At 37.3% G+C, this 26,058-nt stretch overlaps 1 protein-coding gene across 3 annotated transcripts in view; it reads right to left on the reverse strand.

Annotated features, from left to right (window-relative positions):
• Positions 1 to 239: 239 nt before the first annotated feature.
• LOC136773536 (uncharacterized) overlaps positions 240 to 26,058 on the reverse strand; it is a 30,401-nt gene continuing 4,582 nt past the window's right edge. Inside the window, exons 2-11 of one of the 3 annotated variants that reach the window (XM_066727279.1) lie at positions 11,073 to 11,147; positions 7,096 to 10,123; positions 6,697 to 6,892; positions 6,411 to 6,518; positions 4,821 to 4,874; positions 4,508 to 4,675; positions 3,418 to 3,660; positions 2,347 to 2,613; positions 1,917 to 2,231; positions 240 to 1,702 (exon numbers count right to left, since the gene is read on the reverse strand). In XM_066727279.1, the coding sequence (XP_066583376.1) occupies positions 1,649 to 1,702; positions 1,917 to 2,231; positions 2,347 to 2,613; positions 3,418 to 3,660; positions 4,508 to 4,675; positions 4,821 to 4,874; positions 6,411 to 6,518; positions 6,697 to 6,892; positions 7,096 to 10,123; positions 11,073 to 11,118 (4,479 nt within the window). In that variant the 5' untranslated portion in view covers positions 11,119 to 11,147 and the 3' untranslated portion in view covers positions 240 to 1,648. Of the gene's footprint in view, positions 1,703 to 1,916; positions 2,232 to 2,346; positions 2,614 to 3,417; positions 3,661 to 4,331; positions 4,375 to 4,507; positions 4,676 to 4,820; positions 4,875 to 6,410; positions 6,519 to 6,696; positions 6,893 to 7,095; positions 10,124 to 11,072; positions 11,148 to 26,058 lie in introns of those variants that run through there. The other 2 variants (XM_066727280.1, XM_066727281.1) reach the window with 2 other exon arrangements.

Genomic DNA, 26,058 nt, shown 5'->3' on the forward strand with positions numbered 1-26,058 from the left:
TGTGAAGTCATTTGCGAGCCACGCTTTGCTCAACGTTCGGCGAGTTAAGTAATTAAATTGTATCATTGCCGTTTATTCGGTTGTAATGATAGCGTTAAACCGGCATGAGGGTGAAATTTGTTTACTCGGAATTGCTTGACACGCTTTTCTCAACCGAGATATAAAACTTGACGAAGAAATAGCCTTGTATCTGAAACACATCTGGATTAACAATAATTACCAAGTCATTCACAGTATGATTTCGTATAGTATTCTTATGTATTGACTGACAAATATTACAATAAACATTAGATTAGCTATACAAATGCAACAGAATAAATTTCACTAATATTGTTTTTCGTGTTCGTGTTTTGTGTATATGACAGTGTATTATGCCTCGTTCGTTGGGTACCGGTATCTCCCTAACTTACAATTTAGTATCGATATGTATACACATAGTCATACGTAATTTTTGGTTCTCTTCTTTCATACAAAACTGAACACAGTCATTCATCGATGTATAACACGTTAAAATTGCCTATCTCGCATATTATATAGTTTCCTCAAATTTCCATGCTACTTTAAATATGTTATTAGCTCACTATACTTCTTAACGAAACAAGAAATTATGTATAATTTATTGAACGATTCACAGTACATACAGTATATCGCGTAATAATTATTAAATTATATCGTCAGAAATCGCAAAAATGTCACTTTTTATCGAGCAATTTCACTCTACGACTCCATGTATCATTAAATATACAATAATTGTATGAATATTTTCTTAATATCCCCTTAAAGTTTCGCTCGGTTGATAAGACTATTAGCTGGATCGATAAAGTAGAAAATCATTGCGTACGTGTAACTTTACTTAAAATATATTCAATGGTAGATAAACGCATTCTCGATGCTGCGTTTGTAAATGTATCGGTAAAGCATGTCCGATCACTTTATATACAATTATAGAGAGCGAAATATTACAAATGGAAATACACTCTGTACAATATAATATAATAACAACAACAATAACAATAACAACAATGGTAATAATTAAATCGATCAAAACAGAAATTAGATATAATTTCAATAATAATTATAAATCGCTAAGCGTGATGAAATATTATCGAAAGAATAATACCTCAGGTCCGATAATCACTGGATAATGAACTTTTTTAACTCTACCATGCTCGTTACAGCTATTACGTAGGCAGAATCTTAAAATACGATCTCTTAATCTCAGTAGAAACATAAAATAGTATTATTAACGTTATCTCATATTTGGTTCTCACGACCGTCCAACTTCATTCCGGAAGTGCCGGCACGTTATTATTAAATTAGACTATACAATATCATTTAATTATGGTATACATATATATATATTACATCAGTTAGAGATCGATCGGTAAAGCAGAAGTCTTTCGCGATTAACCGAGTGATGAGAGGCAGGGGAAGAACAAATTTTTAGAAACGAATGGTCCACGTATCACAAATGAAACTCGGTGCATCCAAGTATCTACGCCCTTCGAGCTGTTCGTATCTTCGATCTCTGTGCGCCGGCAAGAAAGATCTCTCTTCGCAGTTTCTTCATACTAAATGTCTAATCACATCGACCTCTTTCTTAGATCTCTTGACGGATTTCGCTATCTGGCGGGGACTCCCGTATACTTCAAGTTGACTCCAATACTCCGCCGGCAAGTTTGGTCGCGTACAAATTCAATGCCTTCAAAAACGAAAAACATTCATAATTAATTATAAAAAATAATGTTAAATGATTATACGCCTTATTATTGGAATAAACATAACAAATTCATGGAAACGACGGATGTAATATTGTTACATGCCGAAGCAGTAGTATAATAGTGTATAATATTTTGACGTAATATTTTGTTAGTAAATAGAGAATAGGAATATCGGGACTATTATATCTATACTACCTTGTATATGAAAGCATATTGTTCCTTTGTTTGCACAGCGCCAGCACGATCTCGTCGAATAATGTAAACCACTCGAGGTACATCGACCGTCCTAGTGATCTCGTATTGCCTGATGCCAAGATCGAGGGCTATCAAGGTGCCAGTACGGCCTGTTCCTGGACTGCAATGAACCACAATCGGACCTGGCCCACTTCTCTGTAGTGCTCTGGCCTCCAGAAGAACCGCGATCAATCCTGTCCCGTCGGATTGCTCTCCATTCACCGGCCACAAGTACCAAATGTGATATACCTCTCGGAACGTATTATTTTCTAGATTCTGCAAATATAGCATCACAATTATATATACAAATAGTATAATTTATCTCGTTTTCCGCTTCACTTTAGCAATTGTACGAAACATTATTACAAAATGAATATCTTGCCAAGCTTACCTTCAAGTGAAGCGTAGAAATGGCATATTTCTCCTTAGTCTCTCGTTTCTTCAGAGTCACTTGAAAGTCACCGTAGAGGCGATGGCAATCGGTAACCTCGGACGGTGGAATGTATTCTGTGCACTTCTCAACACCGCTCTCCACGAGATCCGTCAGCATTATAATCACTTTTGATTGTTGCTCCCAAATCATTCGCCAAAAGTCAGTCACGGTTGATTCTATCGGTGCCTGGCAGGCTATGTAACACTTTGTGGCATTCCTTGGCCCCTAAAAATTCATTTAAACTTAAACTAGTGTTATATCGCAAATCGATATTCCAAACAGATATTGAATCGCGTAATGAGGATGATACAATTGTTTCTTTCCTTTTTAGTTTGGTTTTTTATTCGACTTAATAAATACGATTGAATTGATTGTGCAACATACGGTAGCCTTTAAAATTTAAATCAAACTAATAAATATAGAGAAAAATTTATTGGGTATCTGGGTAGCAGCTGATTAATTGGTAAATAGCAGAAACTTCGCTAATATCGGTCGGTTCATATTGAGAGATTAAATTGTTGCATCGATATTTCTTCAGTGCACATGAGACTTAATTAATCAACCCATACAAGAGGACACTGTTCGTTACTCCGTTATTTGCAACTCTGTGCACTGTTTCACGAGAAATAATTCACTGTTGTCGAGCAGAGCTCAACTGAACTCAACTATACCTCCAACATTTCCAAAATGACATAGTGTACCGTAATTCCTTTGTTTCTATCAGCTTTTCCCCCCTTATTATTAGTTTAACGTACCCTCTAAACTAAATTTATTGAATCGCGTGTATGGCTTTCCAATATGATTAATTATTAGAGTACGTTGTGTGATTTATTTGCGCTTTTCACAAATTTAATAAATTCTCTCGATGAAATAAATATTAATTTGGTAAATTATCAAAATTAAAGAGAGTATTCCGAGATTGCAGTGTATTTCTATGATTTACAAAAGGAAGGTAATACAACTGAAGCAAAGTGAAAATCGAAGAGCAGAAACCTATTTCAGATGGGGCCAATGGCTTTTGCCACTTACTCGAACGTAACTGGCGTTGATATATTCCGTCAGTGGATCATTATTCAGTCTTTGGAGTGGTACCCTTGTTTCCGGAAGTGGAACTACGTTGGCGTATCTATTCTTTACCTCTGCCCCTGGCGGAAGTTCATCTATTTTGCCTGAAACTTGCGGGATGCCGGAAAATTCATCGTTGATCGCGTTCATGTCGTTGCAGAATGACGAAAGCCCAGCGAAATTCAGTGGATGGGACGGTATGGCACTCTGAAATGCCCCATAATATTTTTCATTAAAGAATCTCCCCATTCAGCCTTATAATGGCTGGTATACATAATCAGTGTCCAAATATTTTGCTCGTAAGAGCGAATACACAAAGTACTGAATTATTTATTCCAAATTTGCAAGCAATTATTAAATGGACGAAATTGGAATAGTTAATACAGAGTTCGTTTGGTCAAACTATCGTAGTGTGAATTGGCTCTAGAACATCTGTGATAAGCTGCTTCTGGTGCAAACCTTTTTAATAATTGATTACTGCAGCTCCTTTTCTGTCTAAATAACAAAATTTAAAACCTGGATAAAGGAAAGCACTAGCCTTGCCTACAAAGCTTATCATTTATTCACTAGAAATGAATCTTTCACAAACTGAAAAATTCTTTTACCATTAACCTACATAGTAAAAAGGAAAATCTTTGTCATTGTAAAAGAATTTTTACGTTATTCGTATTTTACATGATGTGCCAAAACGTATAAAGCTATTTGTACTCTCCAATCGTTGTTTGGCGAACTTTAAGCGGCTTTAAGATAATTTGCATGGGTGTATAAGCTATATTTAGGCTATTAAAAGTCATATAACCGATTTCTACTTCAATTTTAATGAAGCATATTTCGCAGAAGCAATAAATCTTTCTTCACTTTTAGTTTTAGTGACTCACCAAACTCTTAAAAGTCGGATTGTAAATACCAATGTGGCGACGCCTCATTAAAAAAATCAAAGTTTACAATTAATTAATGTTGGGAATGAAAAAGGAAAAAGAGTAGGAAGTTTTAATAATGTTTGTTTCAGTGGAGATATATAGATAAAGAAAGAAACAGTGAAAGAAGCACTCACCGAATCTTCGAAAGTAGGATTTCCGTAGCTTCTTTTGGAGGATCTCGCGGCTCCTTTGCGTCTTACGCTATTGTAAGCAGAGACACTGTCCAGGCTGTAAGCATCCAAGGACACCGGTCGACAGCGTTCGCCGTAGTTGAACCTCGTTTGTCTTTTTCTCATTATGAACTGCAAACAGTTTTGCCTAAATTAACAAAGGCTCGGAGTTCCTCTTGCATCACGACGAAAAGCGTTCTAGCCTGCTATGTATAATAATTTCTTCCCTACTTTACTCTAAAATTATATTGTCTTTCTCTTTTCTAGTAGTACTTACAGATGCCCTAATCGTCCTCGTGGTTATCTTTGCAGCCACGTTCCGTGCCGAGTACTGCAAGAGTCAATCTCTTTTACGCTCGGAATTGCTTTCGCGCAAAATGTCGAAATAGAAAAAAAAGTAATCGCAAACTACAATGAGGAACGCCCTTGCGATATCAAAAATGATTGCAACTACTGAAATAAATTTGATGGGGAATATTTGAAAAATTGCATGTCGTAAAAAACAAGATCATGACTGTCGAGTGAATTATTCAGGATACTTTCTAGGAACATCTTGGATCGGTATTCGTTTCACGAGTGAAAACAAAGTTTTCGCGATTTATCTAGTTCGGAGAAATTCAATCGTGGTAAATAAAGTGATCTAGGATGTAGAGGAAAGATTACTCCGGCGGGATAGCCAAGTATTTTCAAGATTGCACGTATAGCGATCTCGCATCAATTGCATAAGTCCGAACAAATGCGTGGTGATTTATCTAATTTACAAAAGATACGTGTTGCGCCATGCTCTGGAATTAAACGAAGGTGGACGAAGTTAAGCGGAGTCAAACGAAGTATCGTTGGACCACCAGCCAGCACACTATATATATATAGGAAAATAACGCACGAGTGAGAAGTAAGAAGCACGAAGCAACGGTGATTGCTGGTCAATCTAATCAGCCACTCAAGGACGGTACTGAAAGAAATATTTTCGCTTCTTTAAAAATACAATTCTTCCTCTCTTTTTCCATATTTTCTTCCTCGCGGCAAAGCGCGACTGCTCATTTTCATGTCCCATCAAACATTTTCCATCGGATTCTCAGAAAGAAATAAGTTTTCTTTCCAGCTAAATCATATATCTTGATCGTACTCGGCGCAAGTAAATCGAATTGTTTTGGAATTATACTCTGGCATTCAGTGAAAAAACATAGTCTTTGCTAAAAATCATCTATATTTAATTTCCTTGGAAACAGTGTACGAGTCTTTCCTGTCAATATTCTTCGATTATTGAAATTGTGCGCGCAGAATGTAATTAGCGTATGCCAATTATCTTCGTAATGGAAAAAATAAATCAAGAAAACGTTTTTTTAGCCTTTTGCTTTGCATGTAGATGAAATATTGCGCAACACCTGCCTATAGCTGTAGAAAAATAATTTAATGAATAACGTCGAATTGAAACCTTTGTTCCGCCGGAAAAAAACTGGTATGAAAAAAACGTGCGAGGTTCGTGTGCATTTTTGATGAAAAATAAAGAAGCGATAAAAAATTATACAATCCGTCACGTTGACAGAGGCTGTTTTATTCGTGAGGTACATTATCAAGCCGGACATGGAGCATGCATGAATAATGAAAGAAATGATCGATTACGTACAGTAGTGGCAAATAATGAGTAATTTATGAAGTTGTACTCTAGGACATGGGCAAATATTTCGTTCGCCTTGCAAATGAGACGGAACAATATTTCAGATAGTGTTAATTTTCGTTGACGCGTCCATCGGTATCTCAAATTCGATTGACTCATCAGAAAAGATAAATAAGAACCTAACGTCGCTCTATCGAAGAAAGTGCAATGAAATGTTTTGATTAACTTTTTTATGGCAAAATTTCTTACCAAAAGTCCAACTAGAATAATCAGGCAAACAAATGCCACGGAAGAGATAACGATCACTGCTATTGCGTTTCCGGAATCAGCTTCCTGTACCAAAAGAAAGCTGTGAATCTGTAAAAGGAAAAATTACATTTACTTTAATGAATCTCAATAAGACACTATGCGATTTCATGTAATAAATCTCAATGTCTATGAAATGAATTCGAGCCATTTCAAGGAATCTCTATGAGATTTTCCGTGAAATAGCAATTTTATATTTTTCCTGATTTCTTCGATTGCGTTAACTTACTGTAAATGGGAAGTCTTTAGCGGACACCTTGTTATATAAGCTGGGCAAGATTTTCGTCATGTTTTCATCGAATACACCATTCTCGTTCACGATGTAAATCAAAATTGGAGTAAGCGAAACTTCCATAGGATTCATGGAGCTTTCCGGGCGAGTACAGGGGCTTTGATGAATCACGATCTGTTTCGCTGATATTTGCCTGTAATTAAGAACGAGTTCCGCTCTTTAGATACTCTCGCCTCACCGGTCACTAATTAATCCCGTTAAAGGCAATAGAAAAAAACTTTTTCTATTCCCTTACACGCCTTTAAAGATTTCCAAAATTATATAAATGGCTTTCGAGTTAAATCGATTAAACATAATTCCCAGTAATAATTACTAGAAAGATTGTGAAAGTCGTACCTCGAGACTTCAGCAGACATTAAATCAGCGAGTGATTTTCGAAGATCGGGTAACCTAGGGCAAATCTCGCTCAAGCTGCCCTCGATGACGATTCTAACCACCAATGGCGTCTCTTCTGGCGACAAGGTCACTGGAACTTCCGGCAATTTTTCACTAGTCTCTTCCTTAGGACTGGTAACGCTAGGCACGATTCTCGTCTCTATGGAATTCTTCTCATCGGTCCTCCCACCTAATCCGTTAACGGGACTCCCCGTCGTGGTGCTCGTGTTCAAAATCGGAGCCGGAAAATCGGGCATCGTTGTAATCTCGTCGAGCTCGGTGATTTCCGAAATCGGAAGAGTCGAGGTGGAAATAATCTCGGTAACGGGGTAGGTCGTTGCTTTGTTCGTGGAACGAGTGAAATTCAAGGTGGTTTTACGGTCATCGTCGCTTGACCAATCTGTCAAAGTGGTTTCATCCGTAATAGTCGTTGAGACCGTGGTGGTTTTCTCATCTCTATTCGTAGTCTCGAAAGTTGTCGATTCCGACTTATCAGTCACCATCGTGCTTCCCTCATCCACGTAATCAGTCGTAGTAGTCTCTCGGGCTATCTCAATTTCGGGCTCGATGATTTTCGTCATATTCGCCGACGTTGAACCTCGTTCGGTCGTTCCTACGACGAAATTGCTCGAGGTGGAGTTTGATAAGTTCACGGGAGAGGTCAAGGTCGTTGGTGGATTTTTTAAAATTGCAGCTGTTGAATTATTTAGGTTGGTGACAGTTGTAGTAGGAACCGGCTTTTCCGTTGCTGAACCATTCGAAGAACGGGCCAAGCCAACGAATTCATATTCGATGTTATTTGTTGTTGTGGGGAGTGTCGTTTCGTCAGGATTTAGGATAGTTTCTTCGGTTTTGCTGGTAACGGCGGTTGGTAATCCTTCGGTGGGACTCTCGATCGAAGTTGGTTGAGTGGTGACATTGACGTTGATGGGTGGAACGGTGGTTGCCTCCAAAGGGACCATCATCGAGTATTGAGTGGTCGAGTTGACAATTGCAGAATGTCCTTTTGTCACAGGAAACTCGATAGACGGTTCACTGACGTTGAAAGTCGAACGAATCAACAAAGACCCATCCACGTTGGTTTGAACGTCGATTGGATGAGAATTCGATACTCTCGTTTCCGATTTCAAATCCATCATCGTCGTCTTCCTCATTTCCGGTTTGAACTCCTTCGTCGTGCCAGACTTGGTCGATGCTCCTTCGGCCGAAACTCCCAAAGGGCCTGACGTAACACCTTCTCGACTAGAATTTTCCACCCTCCAACTGATTTCCGTTATTCCGTTTCCGGTTACGTCCACGTTCCCGTCTTTCTTCGCGTTATCCCTCGGTACGTCGTTCTCTATACCGGAAGTTGATTCTTCGTTGAGTTTGACGCCTCCAATTCCCGTATCGTTTCCCGCAGAATTATCCAAAGTGGAAATCCTCGAGGATTTATTGCCAGATCTCTTGTCGTGATTCAATTTCAGCTGCTGTATACTATTCTCTACAACGACCGAAGGTTCCGTCACGACGAATTTTTTCTCCAGTTGTCTCCTGCCAATAGTGTTCTCATAAGCGGAAGCTTCCTCGGTTACAGGATGATCCAAGATTCTCACGGTGGTTTCCGGGAGATTCGAGGTAGATTTCAAGTAAGGATAAGGCTTCTGTTCGATGCTCGTATCGAGCACATATTTTCTCGATAGCTCCCCAGACTTTTCCCCGTCCTCCTTTATCCCGCTCTTGGCATTCGAATCAGAAAATTTATTCACTGCTGAGAACTCTATTGTACGACCTTTCGGCACGGGACTCGTGCTCCCATTGCCATCAATTTTTCCCTCGTCGACCTTGAAACTCGAATCAATCCCGAAATCTTGTTTCTCTTCGTTCGAACATTCATTGGTAGAATTACGCGAGTTTCCAGGTTTTCCCGCTTGCTGATTTTCCAGTTGGTTTTCCGTGCGCGTTTCATTGCGACGCGATTCTTCGAGGACGAGTCTAAGAATGGTGGGGTGAGTGACGCTTTTGAGAACTTCCACGTCCTCCTTCGGATCCTTCAGAGCATTCGCGCTCAAGTTGTTCAAGACCGTCGAGTTCCTCGAAACTCCAGGCTCTTTCTCGTCGAGAGGTTTGAATTGTTGTTTGTAATTCACGTACGTATCTTGGATCAAGGATATACCGTCGTTCCTCGTCCTTTCTTTATCGTATCCACTGTTCAAGTCCTTCACTTCGGACTTTTCACCGAAATCCTCAAGATTCTTCTTCGAATCCCTCTTCAGGCTCGACAAATCTTTTAAATCCTTCTTCTCATCTTCCAGCTCCTCATCCAAATTCTTCCTCCTATTATCTTTATTCCCCTTCTCTATAATTTCCCTCGGCTCAACTGGGACTTTTGCAGCAAATTTCTTCGAGTTTTCCCTTATCCTTCGATCATCCTTGCTCTCCTCTATAACCTCGCCGACTTCCGTAATTCCCTTCATCTTATTTAAATTATCTCCCAGTTCTTCCCTTTTTTTGCTCTCTGTCGGCAATTCCGCATCGCTAATTCCCTTATCTGCAGTTTCGTAGTTCCCTGAAATCTCTTCGCGTGGTACTTTCGTAGCCTCCGTGCTAATCTTGCTGATTCTCGATAATCTCGGAGAGTCCTGGAAAATTATCTCGGTAGTAGCGCTTTTCTCCGGATTTTCATCAGTACTGTCGTTCGCTTTCGTTTTGCTATTGGAATTAAATAGTTTTTCGTTAATTTTGGCTAGAGTTGACCCAATAGGCACGCTCCTCTCCGTGCTGGGAGTTTGACGAGCGTCGATCGATGAACCAATACGAATCTCGTTGGGCTTGTCGACCGTTTCGCGATCGGCTGTTGTGCTGCGCTCAGTTGGAGCCTCAATAATCCTCGTCGTCTCTTTTATCGAGAGAAAATTCGTAGATTCCGATTGGTGGAAAGTCGACGACGGGATCGTCGACGCTTCCAGCGCCGTGGCGAGGCCATTACTAAAAAGCAGCAGTAGTGTACCTGTACAAATATAACGATTTCCAATATTAAACAAATTTTACCCAATTTGCAAAATTTCATTGATTCGATCACAGCTTTAATTAAACGATTATCGCACCTTCATCTATAAGTAACTTTAGCCAAAGTTTCAAAATTTGGTGAATTTTGTTTTACTTATTCATACCTCAATTACACTACGACTATATATATATATATATATATATATATATATATATATAATAAACTCTTTCTAATAATTACAAAGAACGAATCGATGTCAATGACACAGATAGCAAAAAATATCACCGGCCGCCGTATGTACGTCGATTGTACCTTTTCACAATTTTAGTAAAATAAATAGAGAACAATTTTCAAAGCAAACTTTGTTCCGTTCGACGACGATTAATCAAATGTTCTTTTCTGGAATAAGGAAAGATTTTCAGGTATATAGAAGGAGCCTTCGTAATTTTTCATCGTTACGCAAGAGGAGAGGTATTTCTTGTCCGAATATAAATGCATTAAAGATGGCGAGGTAGAGTAGATGAGGCGTTTAATGGATCTAAAAACCGGTTGCTCGGGGGATTACCAGACTGGCTTGGAAAGTATTCAGGAGATTCTACGATACTACACTTGTCGCGGCATCTAGACTAGAATTCTCTGCTGTGGGACTTAGGAGTACACTTGACGACGTGCTGGAACGCGTGACTCTGAATATTTAAGCGACCTCGGAATTATACAGAACATATGCCGTACCTGTGCTGGTCTTATTAATCATTAGGCCGAAGTAATAGAAAGACACCGTAATAACGCATTAGCTTATTGATAATCGATATATTCCTGTTTTCTTAGAGTGAGCTTTTATTCTACTTTATTTATCAAAAAATTCCAATGAATTCTTAACAAAAATTTACCGCATTGATCCTTCGACTCAGGGGTTTCATTGGTATTGATAGAAGATAAAAATTCTTACCTATACATAATCTTGACGCGCTGACAGGTTTTCTCCTTCGCGTCATTTCACCGTTTTAATCTACTCGCCAATCTCCTGTAACAAAGAACGATTCATTCCATATAATATCGCACCGCATTGGGTCCCTCATAAAGGATTCGCTGTATGTATAAACACAAGGGGATCAGGACCAGGTAGATCATAAATGCGCTTGTAGCGCGAATGACTCGGGGCTGCGAGAGTTCACGTTCAATGTAACAGGCTATTAAAGCCCACGTAGAGACTCTCTCGGTCCTCGGATAGAGATTGCACTTGTGCGTATGTGTGCATATATGTACGCATATACGTTCATTTCTGAGGGAAACGCATTCTGGCAAAACGATGGCTAACTATACACGAAATTTCTATGTAAATCTTCTCCGGAGCTCGTTAAATTTAAATGCAAATAGCTGAAAGTGGCGATGGTCGAAACTTTGCTTGCACTTCTAATCGGAGAGTTCCTCGAGACAGTAGGAGATGAAGAGGGGTATTAGGAAACAGGAGACTATTAAAACTCGTAGGCGTAATAACAATAAGTCGTTTCAAGTTCACCTTCAGCTACTCGTTAAACATAAATACATCACACACGAATTCTTTCTTACACTCCTTTTTTACCTCCGCAATATGCATTTTGTAACTCGAGCTTAGAATTGTATTAGTGAAACGAGTATATATAGGTATATATTTCTAAGATATTCTTCTGACATTTGAACGAAAATTATTATCTATAGGAGACGAATAATACGGATGTAATAAAATTTTATGATAACTGGAAAACTCGGCAGTTTAGTAGTACTAGTATTATATTATACGAGTGAAGATTTTACGAGCAAACATTAAATCAATATTATCGAAAAGTTTCGGCTTAATATCGTATAAGCTTTGCCAATTGGGAGTACCAAATCAATAATAATGTGATTGATTTGAAAATCGTAGGTGCGTAATGATAATAAGCCAATTTCAACTTCATTTCCAATGCTTTGTTAAACGTATCCCAACTAGACCTTTCGATCATCGTAATATCCTCACAATTACCGACGCGTATTACGTCAAAGCGTGAGAATACACCCCCTCCCCTCTCCCCATCAAGATCCACCATTAAGTCGTTAAAATTAATTAAGCGATTACCCCGAAGATTGATTTTCATTTCCGCAATTCTCTACGAAAAACCTTTCTCGCCTCAAACCTTATTACATTTAATCTCCGTATTTTACGATACACTAAGTTTTACTAGCAAACTCGCCAAAAAGAAACTCATCTTGTTACGTTAAAAGGCAAAGTATAGATGCTAAAAATCAAAGAGCAGAAATTGCGATAGAAATTATGAGCAATCTTTCTTGTTCCCGTGCTCCACTAATTAATGTTTTATGAAGCGGAGAATATGGGTGTCAAGAATTAATGAAGATTCCTGTTGCAGGCATAATGTACCCCGGATTTTCCTAATGGATCTTTTAGAATTTCATGAGGAAAAGAGAGAATAGGGCTTTAAAATTGTTAGAGATTCTTGTTTCAGGCATGCGAGTTACATAGCGTGTCTCATAATATTTGGTTAAATATGATTTTTCAACATTTTTACGAAGCATGGAAAATGAAAACAACGAATTGTTGAAAATTAATGTAAAGTCGTATACAGAGGTATTACTTCGTTAATTAGTTTTTGAAAATTTTATGAAGCAGGGAAATGCTGATAAATCGGGAGCTTTTCTGATTCTTGTTACGTGCGTCTACAGTCACATATGTATAGAGATCGTAAAACGACGTTCTGCGAACCGTCGGCTGATAACGAGAATGGGAAATTATGGTATTGACGACGAAAGCGCAAACGCATCATTGAGGGCGCTTTAGCGTTTCAAGGGAGTATTCTGCCCCATGTATTCCTGGAAAGGGGCGTCGCATTTTGCCTCTTAATTAATTGTCTTTACTTATCGAGTTTCTGGTGCATGCATCTTTGACTATAGTACCCTTGAAAACATTTCCAATAGCGTCACGAATTGTCTTTGCATCAGGCTACCTTATATACGTTAGATAACTAAATTCTATTAAACACGATTATATTCAATAGAATTAATTCAATGTGTATATATTATTAAGGAAATATTTATGTTGTTTACGATGTCGTTCAAAATACGACAAAACTATGCAGTTTTCCTCTTTAGACTTATACGTGTGGGTATCCCTTCAATCTTCGATTCCCCTTGGATCAAATGCGAGCAGGGTCAAAGGTTAACTAAAGGAAACTGTTATTTGACAAACTGGATTAGAAATCATAAGCGCTACTTAACTCCTATTAGGAACTATCTAATACTTCGATTCTTGCCACCCTTTCTTTTCGCATCCGATTATGTAATTGAAAAAAAAAGGAATAGTTTAGTTATTATTAACATGTTATATTTAATAGAAAAGTCTTAACTATTTTGTGTACAAAAAGAAAAAGAATTTCCCGAAGACAAGAAATTGATCGCAAATGGCTTGTAGGAAGAAGTTTAAAAACATGAAAAATTATTTTAATGTTTATAAGTATAGAAAATTGAACGAAAAATTGTTTACGACTGAAAGACTAACAGTGTTACGAGGACACCGAAATTTTATTCGTCCGAATTAAGATTTTAACCAAGTCTACGAGCTTACGTGAGTAGTATAATAAATAGTATTTACTATCGATATCCGGTTGATTGTTTATTCCAGCAAAAGTAAATGCGGAAGCATTTGCACTATTTGGATGGTACAGTAAATCGGTGTGCAGGTGTAGATACCGACGAGAGAGTGGTTGTGCTGCGTTATGGTTCATTTGAGCGATACTGAGTCGTAGAGATCATTTGGGTATAGGCAGTCATATAAAGTAGAGGTTGACCTCAAGACTCGTCAATTACATTACTTTGAGTAGGCAGCTTCTAAAATGAAGTCTGGTCTCGTGCGACAGTGGTGAGCTAGTCGTGCTTGGAATTTCGTTCTTTGCCTCTCTGTGAAAGTAAATTCTGCCCCAAAAACACCACCGGGACAAGGCTGAACTTGACGATATTTTAATAATATTTATATACGATATAATTTTCTTAATATTTTCCCAGTGACATAAGACCCAATGAAAATTGTGCAGAATCAGATTTACAGTTTTTCATTTTTTCTATCTTTGATGAGTGATGTATTTTAACTAAGGAAAAAATATATTTTTGCGGAGATAAAGAAAGAGACAGATAAAATTAATCAATTGAAGAAACGAATCAATTTTGTTAAAGATTATATTCCTATATATATATGTTATATATTTTTATTCAGTGCAAACTTGAAAATATAACGAACGATGATAGAACCTGATGGCAAAAAGGGGAAAATGTGAAAAGCTTAAAAAGAGAGTTTTCCGGTCAACCATTCATTTTCTTTTGTATTCTTTGTTCCCGTTGATTGGATGCTCCCGTCTCGGCGATAAAAATCTATAAAATTCGAGATGGAACGTTGTCCGGGACTATTTGATTCTACTACCTTTTATAAGTCAAGAATTCTCAAACTGTGCCATAAAAATATTCGATTTAACTACATTTCTGTTGCGCTTTATTCTAAATGAAAATTTCAGCAAAGAAATTTCGAGCATTTTTAAAAGGATTCCAGGATTAATTGCAATGGTATTATTTGGTTATGAATATTAAAAATGACATATATCCAAGAGTTTTCATAAATTAGGCCAATCATATTATTCTAATCAACCATCTGGTAAATGAAATTATCGTGCAATTCAATTGATTATTGGGAGGAGGGAAGAAACGTGTGCTACTTTCTCTCCAATATCCTTTATAAAAAGATGCATTTATTTTCAAGATGGCGTGTCGATATATATATATATATATATATATATATATACACGATTAGCCCATTAGGTGTACATTTACTTCAGTTCTGAATACAGCGGAAGCCTTTAAGCAGTTGCACAATTGCTTCGGGCGAAACTTTTAAAACTTTCTTGACATTTTCAATTAGCTTCTTCAAAAGCTTTCCTTACTAACAACTAATATGTATATATATATATATATATATATATATATATATATGTAAACTTATTTAAGTTTTTATTTGAAAAAAGTTAGCCATTACAGAGCGAGAATCAAGATTAAAACTTTCGTCGATTAAATTCGTCTATTCGTTCTGAGCATTCCTTGACAAGTCACGCATATAATTTTACGCATTTATCCGCTTGATATTTTCGAAAATTTTTAATACAAAATAATTTAACCATGACTGTAATTTTGGAAAAATAGCTGTTCATTAAGGAATAATAATTATAAGAAAGATATATTCACTAAACAGGAATTATTCAGAGTTCAAATAAATCTTCTTTTAATTCATGCAAACGAGAATATTTTTGTTGTTAAAACAAATAACTGATTGAATTGGAGAAAAAATGATTTACGTATTATTCAAGGTAAAATTTATTTAGATTAAATAATATTTTTCTCAGTGTAGAAGAAAGAAACTATTTTTTTCATGTACGCGTTAAAGAGTTTCGTTTGGGAAAAATTTTTGAGCGATTAGAGAACACAGTAGGGTAACAGCTGTTCTCCAGCGTTGTTTCCATTGTTACTAAACAGTTTGGTGTGGTGTGGTATGGTATGGTATAGTTTAGTGTGGCGTGGCGTTTCGCCGGATATTCAGCACACGGCTTTATGCTCCACTAACTTTCCCTGGCGTCTTCGTGTCTCTAGGTGGCCGTAGGCAGCTCGATGACCGAAGGAAAACTCGTCGTCCCTGCCGTTCACTTTACCGGACGTACCATATTTGACTCTTAAAACCGTTTCCCAGCCACAGAGAGTTATCGTACTCATGAACCTGACGAAGAATCTACAAAATTACGGAAGGAATGATAAAAAATGTTCCAGCATTCATTATTTTAAAAGCCACAGTTTATAATATTTAATTGCATTGTCAAACGAAACAAGAGCGTTCTTTCATCAATTGTGTAACGCAGTTCTTTGTTTTTAATGTTCTTGAAACCGCACAGCCACAGTTAGTGTATATACTAATTAATTTCATATTAATGCATTATTTTATATAATGACAAATGGAATTAAGAAACGCAACGACAGACGAATTTGTGGTGTTGTTCGCGTTATTTCGGATTGTCAATCGATTTAATCCCGTCGCTTGACGAGGTTTATTGTGCTCTGTCGCGTCTCTCGTTCAAATCTCCCGGTAATCCGACCATTCCCGTGATTATGTGTCTCGTTACGCAAATTGGGCATCTTCCTGCTCGCTGAGTCCGTGGTTTAACGTGAATCGGATGGAACCATCTGTGAATAATATGAATTCAAGAAAATCGTGCAACGCTAGCACACAGCGTCGGGTATAGAAAGCGTGAAATATGACTAAACTGCTGGAAATCCGACAAAACTTGCAAAATCTGCTGCATACATTGTACGGTTAAGAAGGTTCGATAAAAAAGAAACAAGCAGAAAGTTTCCTGAAGAAATTGACAAAGAAAATTAGATTTCATGTAAAAAGGGATAAAAGAGCAGTGGATTTGTGCGACGTGAAACTTTTCTGTCAGTGTTCGCTCCAACTGTATCTAATTTACAACGGGATTTTCACTTCTTTGCGAAAGCGTAATGTAATATTGTGATAAAGCTTGGATGCAAAAAGAAACAAGCAAAAAAGAGAATTACTGCCACTTTCTCGTTTGCTCGAGAAATCTATTGCATCATGCTTCAAGCATTGTAATAGTTACTTTATTGGCTCAAACGGTTGTTTATCTAGCCAAGTCGCTTCTTCCTTTCATCCAGCCAGGAAGAGCGAGCGTCTTTCACAGTCTTTCAGGTTTCATCGAATTTTATCACTCTGGGTAGGAACTAAAATGCTGAAAAACTTCTTCCTTCCCCACGTGTCTGTTTGAACAGCCGGCTGAACTTGAAAATGACACCTTTATTCCATCGCGCCACTTTTGCCTTGTCGCACAGCGTTGTCCAAGTCGAGAATAAACACCTGTTTACGTAAGTTATAAATGTCGAGACCGACTCTAAAAGTGCTCAGCCGGGACTTTTTAATCGATTGTTTACGTTCTGGAACTTTAAGCTCGCGATTTACTTGCTCGATAAAAATTTATTGTCAAACCAACGATTTATCGTTCCTTCGATGCCGAGTCAATTGTTAGCTCCTAGTCAAACGTTATTTGTATGGAAACTTAATTTCGACAATATTTTCAAGTTGTGTATATATTTTTCTGCATATATGTTTGGATTGCTCGAAGAGGCTCAAGAATGTTTCGAGTAACGATATTTCCTGGGGCTTGAAAGCTCATATGTGCTCGCATATGGGGATTTACCGCTACGTATATACAAACAAGAATAGCGATATTCAACGGCATCGTATGCTTTGCCCGCGCCGTTGAGCTTTCAATGATTTCAGGCGATTATTCCATGAAGAGCATTGCAGCGGAATACCAATGCACCAAGTATGAGTGTCCAATTATCCAATGACGAACCACGCGGCCTTGTCTTGCCTTCCGAACAATGACGTCCCATTAGGCTCTTTGAGTTTGTTTGCCAGCACTCCGACTGGATTGTTCGTGCACGAACTTCTAGCTGTACCAATCAACCGATCGTAATGCGACGTTCAGTTCAGGCATCTTTCACTCACAAATTCTTTTCACCGTCCTTCAACCATACGTCAGGTAAAATCATACTCAGCCATTTATTAGTCTCTCTTCTCATTATTAGTTATTCTGACAATTATGAAAATTAATCCATTTTCTCTCAAAGGTACAAGTATTTACCGTCGAGTCTCTGAATAAGCAGACTAATTAATGAGGAAAGATCCTTTTCATCTTTGACTGAATGAAAGTTAAGGGGAACATAGAGGCATAAATCTGATCCAACAGGAACAAATTTACAGAGAGAGAGAGAGAGAGAGAGAGAGAGAAAGGTGAGGAATGAGATGGCATTGAGAGGATCGTAAAATGAATAAAGAGGAAAAGAGAGAGAGAGAGAGAGAGAGAGAGAGAGAGAGAGCCATCTCCCTTTTCATTAAAGTTTAGTAAACTCGCTTTTCACGTAGACTAGGCATCAGATGGAAGGTCGTAAAAAGGCAAGCATTGCATTGTGTCAAGGAAACAGAAGCTCCTGTCGCGTGAAAACTGTTGCAAAATAGCGTTAAAAGACTGCAAATTACCACCATCGTCTCCCAAATACATAGAAGAAACCAATTGTTTTGGAAATGCCGGGGAAAAAGATTAATCAAAGTGCAAAAGATCTTCACACGAGGCCGAGATTATGAGTCACGCGTACGATTCAGCGATTAATCCACGCGTGATTCTCATTGCGATTATTGTTGATTTCAAAACCGGATTCTCCAAGGAGACCCTGAGACTCCTTAAAAAACTCAATCCTATATCTATATCAGAATCTCTTTTCAAATAAAATTTCCTTATCCTCAATACGTGCCTGCAGAGTGAAGTCATTTTCGTAATTTTTATACTTTTTCATGCAATGTTCACATTTTAAAAATTAATGCCTTCCAGATCGTTCCATTGCGCAGCTCTCACCGGAAATTTGCCCAACCATACTTTTACACGTTATGCTGTCAGCTTTTATATCGTAAAACCCGTGCTAGAGCGAGCCCAAAGTGTTAAATGTCAAATAAATTTTAGATGAAAAAATTTATAAGATTTGATATACATAGAGTGCTTCTTTAAATAGATCGAATTATAAAAGATTATCGTATATATGCAATTGACTCGTAGACGTCCATTGTTTACAAAGAGTCGATCTGAGATCTTATTCATGCTATTACTACGCAGTTCCCATGTTGCTCATCGTTCATCAGACAAGTCTACCTACACTGCCATCTCCGGAATCTCCCAACCATTCATATCTTTATCATGCAAGCACTAGTATACGTATAGTATAGTATACATATACCTTTCTAACTTTTCACTCTTGCCACTCACTTTTTCTATTAATTATCAATTAATTGTACAAAAGAAATATCTTGATAGAAAGAAACAATAAAATGATTGGTGACTCTGAGTCACATTAAAAATTACTCATATTTTCCAAGCAATATTGTGTATATACGTTTCGTGTTCCAGTTTAACATTGCCAATCAGCGTAAAATAAAACTTAAAATGGTAGCATGCCTTTTGTTTGGTTAATGTATCAATCCTGAGGGTTCGAAGCTTCATGATGAATGTCAGATCAGAAAGATTCTCGGAAAGTGGTGATAAAAGACAAGACGATTAAGCTGGATGAGAAATGAAATGGGAAAATTGTGGTTGAAGTTACACAAATTAGCGTGTAATTAAAAAGCTGAGTGAAGGCTAGAAAGGCGGAATTTGGTTTCCCTGTCCTCAAAGTAGAATAGTAATCCAATGGACTTGGATTTAAGAGCTAAAAAACCGGTAGACTTTCGTCAAGGAAATAACGTATATCGCGGTCAGTTTAATGGGGACGAGCAGAGCGAATAATAAAATCATTTAATTACAGCTGAAGATGATTAATGAAAAAAGAATTGTGGGACATGAAAGGCCTGGAAATGCGTCAATTATTTAGTCAGCTGCATTTCCTCTGCAAAATTCCAAACTGTGCACTCTCCATCATTAAACGAAACCAATTGAAAATTTACTCTTCAATAATATCCAATAGGAATTATAAAACATGTTAACATATTTTTTTTACCTAGTAATTATTAAAATTGGTATTTGGGTAAAATTAAATAACCTCGTGGGCGTAAATACTGAACAAATTTTTCTTAAATTTGACTAGATTTTTTCGGGTGTAAATACGAATTTGCTGATGCATTAAGTAATTTTCGTTTGCTAGTCCAGTGACGGGGAGGACGTTGACTCATCCGATCCCACCGCTCGAGATTCGATTTCTCCACGAGTTGTAATTAAACCGGCCTGTAATAACAATGGTCGTAATAACACGGATAGCTGTGACGTAATTAGCAGGCATTGCACTCCAGTCTACGCAAACGTGTGTGCGAGCGTACGCTTGTATATCCTAATGCGTAGGGGAGAGAGATACAAAATACGCACAGACTCTCTCTTTTCGGTAAAACGCAGTGAAAAGCCAAACAATGGGAACAGATGAACGACTCGTGACGAAATATATTACCACGACAATGAAAACTTTCCTCGATCGATTCATCGAAGATAAAGCATCATACTGGTCACCCGGAAGAGCCTGATAACGATAATCATGCGAATTGTTTGGATAAACAAACAATTATAATTTACCATCAATGATAGTAATAAACTCTATACATAAGAGCGAATAAATAATAAAAAAGGAATGTGGTTCTTTGAACATTTTCATGAATTATTTATATATACAAAGTAACGTTGATTAAAATGATGTTTTCTGGAACTGTTCCACCAAAATGATATTGTGCAGTTAACGAAGGTTATTCAGCAATCTCATCGAGTGAATGTGTGCCGAGACAGCCAACGGTTTACCGTGAATGACTTATCAAAATATGCTCGTGTTATGTACACCCCTATACAAAAGAAGGTTTTGAAGAAAATGCTATTGATATTCACCATACATGTAAACCAGTAACATCCGTTTCTATTCTTGAAACTTCTTTACTACTAAACATTACAAATAATTAAAGTAAGCTATCTATACCTTCCAAAGGTTATTTATTATACTCGTGATTCTCTCAAGGTCCATTAATACAAATAAATTATAAATTTCTTTGCATTGCAAATTAGATTTCTGTTATCTTTCTCAGAAGGAAAATTCTTAGGGATATATATAGTACAGTCAACAAATATTTATAATATATTTTAAGAACAAACATTTTATCCCTCTATATTTACGAAAGTTGTGGATATATATATATAATAAGCATTGCCACACACATTTCGGCTATGGTTTCTTGCATTTTTTATTTGATCAGTTCCAATCACATAAACTTGTTCTGGAAGTAAGGTTAATCTTCAAGGTCGGTTTGTCAAATGTCTGAATTCAGTGTGGATTCTGGTGGAGTCTATATAGGGTCTAGACTCTAGGCCATTTGGAGATCTCTTAATAAAAGATAAGCTTCGAGAATTTATCTGCTATCGTCTACATGATACGATAAATTTTTGGCTTATTTCGTATCGAAATTTTTCCAAACTACATAATATTGTTATTTAGTTAAATAATAAACAATAATTCAATACCCTATGTATTAATCAACATGATATAACTACCGTACTGTGTCGAATTGATCGTACATTCCTTTGTTTAGAAAGCAACTACTGTAACTCATGAATATTCTACTGCCGTCAATTCAAGCAAACAAGATTTGCTTTGGATTAATGAATGACACGTTTACAGGCAGTCACTCACAGCTATTATAGACATCTATAAAGAACAACTAAATAATAATTAAGCATTTAACAAACACAGGTATCTAATCAGTCCGTGATAAAATATAAAAATAACAAATAATTATTGGTAAAAAACTTTTTATTTCAACCACAAAACAATAAGTGCTGTCCCATTTACTATGTAGTGCAAAAATTAACAGCTAATAATTATATTAACTTGATGAGGATTTGGTTGCAATTATTTCAAGACCATTGATAAAATTTGTGATTATATGAATTATCGGTGTGATGAGAATAGCCTGTAATTAGGAAGAGAAAGAGAGTCAGGCTTTAAACGAGCAAGTAGATAGGAACAGTCGAGGTGAATCAATTATCAGGTAGGAACGAAGCTACCGCAATTGTATAATTTTCAAGTACACGCGGTAGGAAGGCTTTATCTTATCGACAATGCGATTTATTCTGACGTTCAAGCAGACGCCTGAATCTCGTAAAATCACGTGGGGTAATAACGTACGGCTCCAGGTTTTAACAACCAAATACCAATTGCTATATAATAAGAAACTGCTGACGAGTTAACGTTTTCACTTTTGCTCCCATTGACGGAGACACTTTTTCCAGCGAGAGAAAAAAACATCATACGCTTTACTGCGCGTGCAGAAAATCACGAGGCGAGTACGATTTTAATTGCGAGGAAAGTTTGCTAGTCCTTCGCCAAGTTTTATACTCGTGCTCGATCGAAATTAATTTACCAAAAAGCAGCTATACGTATATATATACAGAGAAATACTGTCAAGAAACGCGGTGTATCTAATTGTTGATTTCTTGCGGCAATCGAAATCACGTGAACGTGCAGGCAGAGCGAACCTTGACGTGGCTGGCATCTCGTTTCAAAGAGTTTTAGCTGAACGATTTGGAGAGAGCAAAAAAGCGCTCGGGAGATTTCAGGCGAAACGAGCAGTAGGAAGCAATCTGTTGGTAGTGTATATATATATATATATATAGCTTGATGATTAAGCGAACGTTCATGGATCTGATTGGATATTGATGGATCCTCGACGAATAGCGATAAGCATTGGCAAATTTGATTGAATACTGATATATTTTTGATGAACAACGGTGAATGCTGGTAGTTACCGACTATATTATTGGATATTGGAGAAGATATCGGTGTGGTTATTGGAAGGGTTCGAGAGGCGTTGCCCCTCTTCCCACCAAGACAAACCGATGGGATAAATAAGTATAGTGCGAGTCACACTATATGTATATGTATATACAATCCCGTTGAACATAGCCAGTCTCCTGACCTGACATTTAATGCCGTTGCGCAAACCGCTGCCCGTTCGTTACTTGCTTTGTTCGGTGAGCGGAGATGCCCCTATTTATCGAGATAAAGAACACACATCTCGTCCCCGAAAGAAGGAATCGTAAATGCTCTGAGCAAAAAATACGAGCTCGCCTTGAATAACTTCTCTCATTTGGCATAAGCGTAAATGTTGAGTGCATATTCCAAGATTATTTGTCTTCTTAATGCAAATTATTACGGTCATCCTTCTTGGATGCTTTTTCATTCATATTTACTGAACATCTCTCTACAAATTTCCTGCATTTTCTTTTATTTACAAACTTCCCAAGCTGAAATAATTAGGATTCTCCGCCTGCGGTACCACGGGCGAGTTGTATATCGTAGTACTCGAAAAGCATGCTACGCGCAGGAAAAATCTCGGAAATGCATCGTTGGATAGTATTTTTATTTAATGACTAGCAGAGTACGTTTAAACTGCATAAAGGTGCAAATTTTCCATTATGCAGCCCACTGCACGAAACGCAACGTCAGAAAATTCCACTTATGGCATTATTGAAACAAATTTACTGCAAAATTAATGATCTCGGGGATTTTTCCAGTTTAAATTTTTTCCAAGACCTTTTTATACGCGAAACACGATTAATTTATAATAAAAGGAAGAATACCCTAGTAGGTGAAAATATAATATTGCACGCAGCTTGATAAATATTATGGGAAGGAAGCTGATGCGACAAGAAAAGTTGCGAGAAATTATTTGAAACGATAGATAAAGGGTATAAAGAAGGTAAATAAAAAATCAACGCGAGCGCAAAGGGAGTGGTTAATTTGCGTTGGCACCAGCGAGTATTCAGGTTCTTTATAATAGCTCGTAGGAAAACGATTAGGGCTTAAAAGGGAGACCGGAATTGGAACGTGGATGGACGGGGATGGGGATACTGTTGTTTCCTTTGATTCAAGCTTCGTTAAACCTTACTAATGTTGAATACACTATAGTATTACACGTTCCGCTTTATGTCTCTCTGTACGTTCCCTGCTAATTTCATTAACGATTCATGTTAGAGATTTTCAGAACAGTAATTATACAGCATTCAGCCCAGAAACTATATGCTAACGGCTTTTAACATCATCATACTTTTGGTTCGTGTTGTATAATAAACGTGGAATATTATTTTCCAAACACACTTGGATAAAAACCAATAGATATATACGTACGCGATACAGTTTCCAATTATTATGTTTCAACGACAAAGGCAATACCTTTTTCATTTAATGTTAAGATCCTGTATATACCGATCGAGAGATAAACGTTGTGTTGCGAAAAAAGGAAAAAAATTGCTTGTCTGGATATCCACTAAAGGGCTCGCGGTGTCAATGACAAAAACCGGTTCTATTTGCAGGGACTGTCAGTACCGGAAGCGATTAAATCCTCTGCTCGACAATGAGACACACAACTCGCTCGTCCCATGAGAGTAAATAGCGCACGGAGGATAAATCTGGATTGGTGCAAAATTGTGGTCCTCTCTCATATGGATAAAATCTATTCCTATGCCTATATGCATAGTATATCCATATGGTAGATTATTATTGACAGCATTATAAACTATTCAGTTGCATATAAACCCTAATCTCATTATATATAATCAATCAGTTTATACACTTTATAAATCTTTGAACATTAATAGAAATCCTAACGAAAAGGCTATAACAAGAAATCTGATATCCATATTACTTCAAGTGTGAAATAAGAGTTTCATAACTCATCTATAGCGCAGCGCATGATTTTCTCGATTATGCATGCGATTTGCGGGAAACAGAAACATGACCTCTCGTTTTTGCAAATTCAACGGTAATACGAGCTGAATTTTTAATTTCAATATAACGCACCAATCGATATAATAATTTTGACGCGATGCAGTACGGCGTATAAAGAATAAGAAACCGTAAAATGACTGTGGTATCGCGCGCGTGTGTTACGTGGACTTTGAGAGTCGCGCGGCGTGACGTGGAAGCATTCGTACGCCGTGGAATGCCAGGGAAAAGGGATTGAAATTGCACGGAACAGAGGAAGAGTCAGCCGTACGAAAATCTCTGAATATCAATAAGGCTAGAAATAAGGCGAAGAAAGTCATAGTGTTTTTTACACCATCACAATGGAATTAAAGAAGTGAAACTAAACTCTGACGAAACGAATATTCAACGAGAATTGGTATAGGTTAAAAATTTCATAAATTTTATAGTAGTTTATCAGAAAACAGCTAATAAGGCGGGTATTTACTTCACCGATGCTAATTCCAAATATTGCACCAAACAAATGAAACGCTCATCTCGAATTCAACGAATATTGAATATCTTTTAAAATGTTTTGTCTCGTTTATTAAAGGAGGAGGAGCGTCGTCAGGGTTTTTCTTGCCGCATTGCGTCCCTTGGCGTATAAATCACGATTTACTATTTGATTTACGAGCTCGATTCTTATTGGTTGAGAGTGGCTTGCCGTGTGATGCGCAAAGTTTTATTTTTATTTTTGATTTACGCGCTTGCCAGACTGTCCGGGCTCCTCGCCGCGACGAAGGAGAAAACTTGGTGCGAAGGAGCAGGAAACGAGGAGCTGACATTCCGTGCATTCTACAGTAGTGACGAGTCATCCACTGTATAGCATAAACGTCGTCTTCCATTCAATGGCGAGAGAGCGTTACTCTATAACTAATGCGAAAACGTTCATAGAGACACGTTTTTCTCTCCTACTTCACGATACAATTGATCCCTCTGCTCTACTGCTATCGTCGTAACCAAATCGACTGACTTAATTTTTTTTAATATTACTATGTCAAAGATAAAAATCAAGTGTTGCAATTTCGAAAAAGGAGGTTATGGACACTCGGCAGTTTTTTTAAATTACCCGTCAATCGAATAGCAAAGATTTATTTGCCCCAATTTGACGAATGATTATATTTTACACACAGAAATTACAAGCTATATGACTAATAAACGTCAATAAGATATTCTCTTTGTTATTTTACGAAAAACAATTTTTCTTAACAAATAACAGCTGTTTCATAAACTGCAATTAATTTATTAATAACTCTGCCAAATTTACTGCCTCAGCAAATCGCGAAGCACGACCTATTATAAGCTCTCATAAAAAGAAAATCGTTTATTATTTTATTTCATGATAAGCATTTTTACTTTGTCCAAGCGATACCCGATGGACAGAAACCTTCAAAATGATCTATTCCGAAATACAGCTAGTAACGATAAGTATGTCAAGTGATAATATTTTCTTACTTTAAAAAATATTACAGTGTTTTCTTAGAAAATAACACTACCGACGTCTGCTGAACTTTTTATTTATGGTGTTTTCTTATACCAGA

Source organism: Prorops nasuta, unplaced genomic scaffold (assembly GCF_024137725.1).
Source record: "Prorops nasuta isolate Cenicafe-Biocafe unplaced genomic scaffold, Cenicafe_Pnas_1.2 PNAS00005, whole genome shotgun sequence".
Taxonomy (NCBI): domain Eukaryota; kingdom Metazoa; phylum Arthropoda; class Insecta; order Hymenoptera; family Bethylidae; genus Prorops; species Prorops nasuta.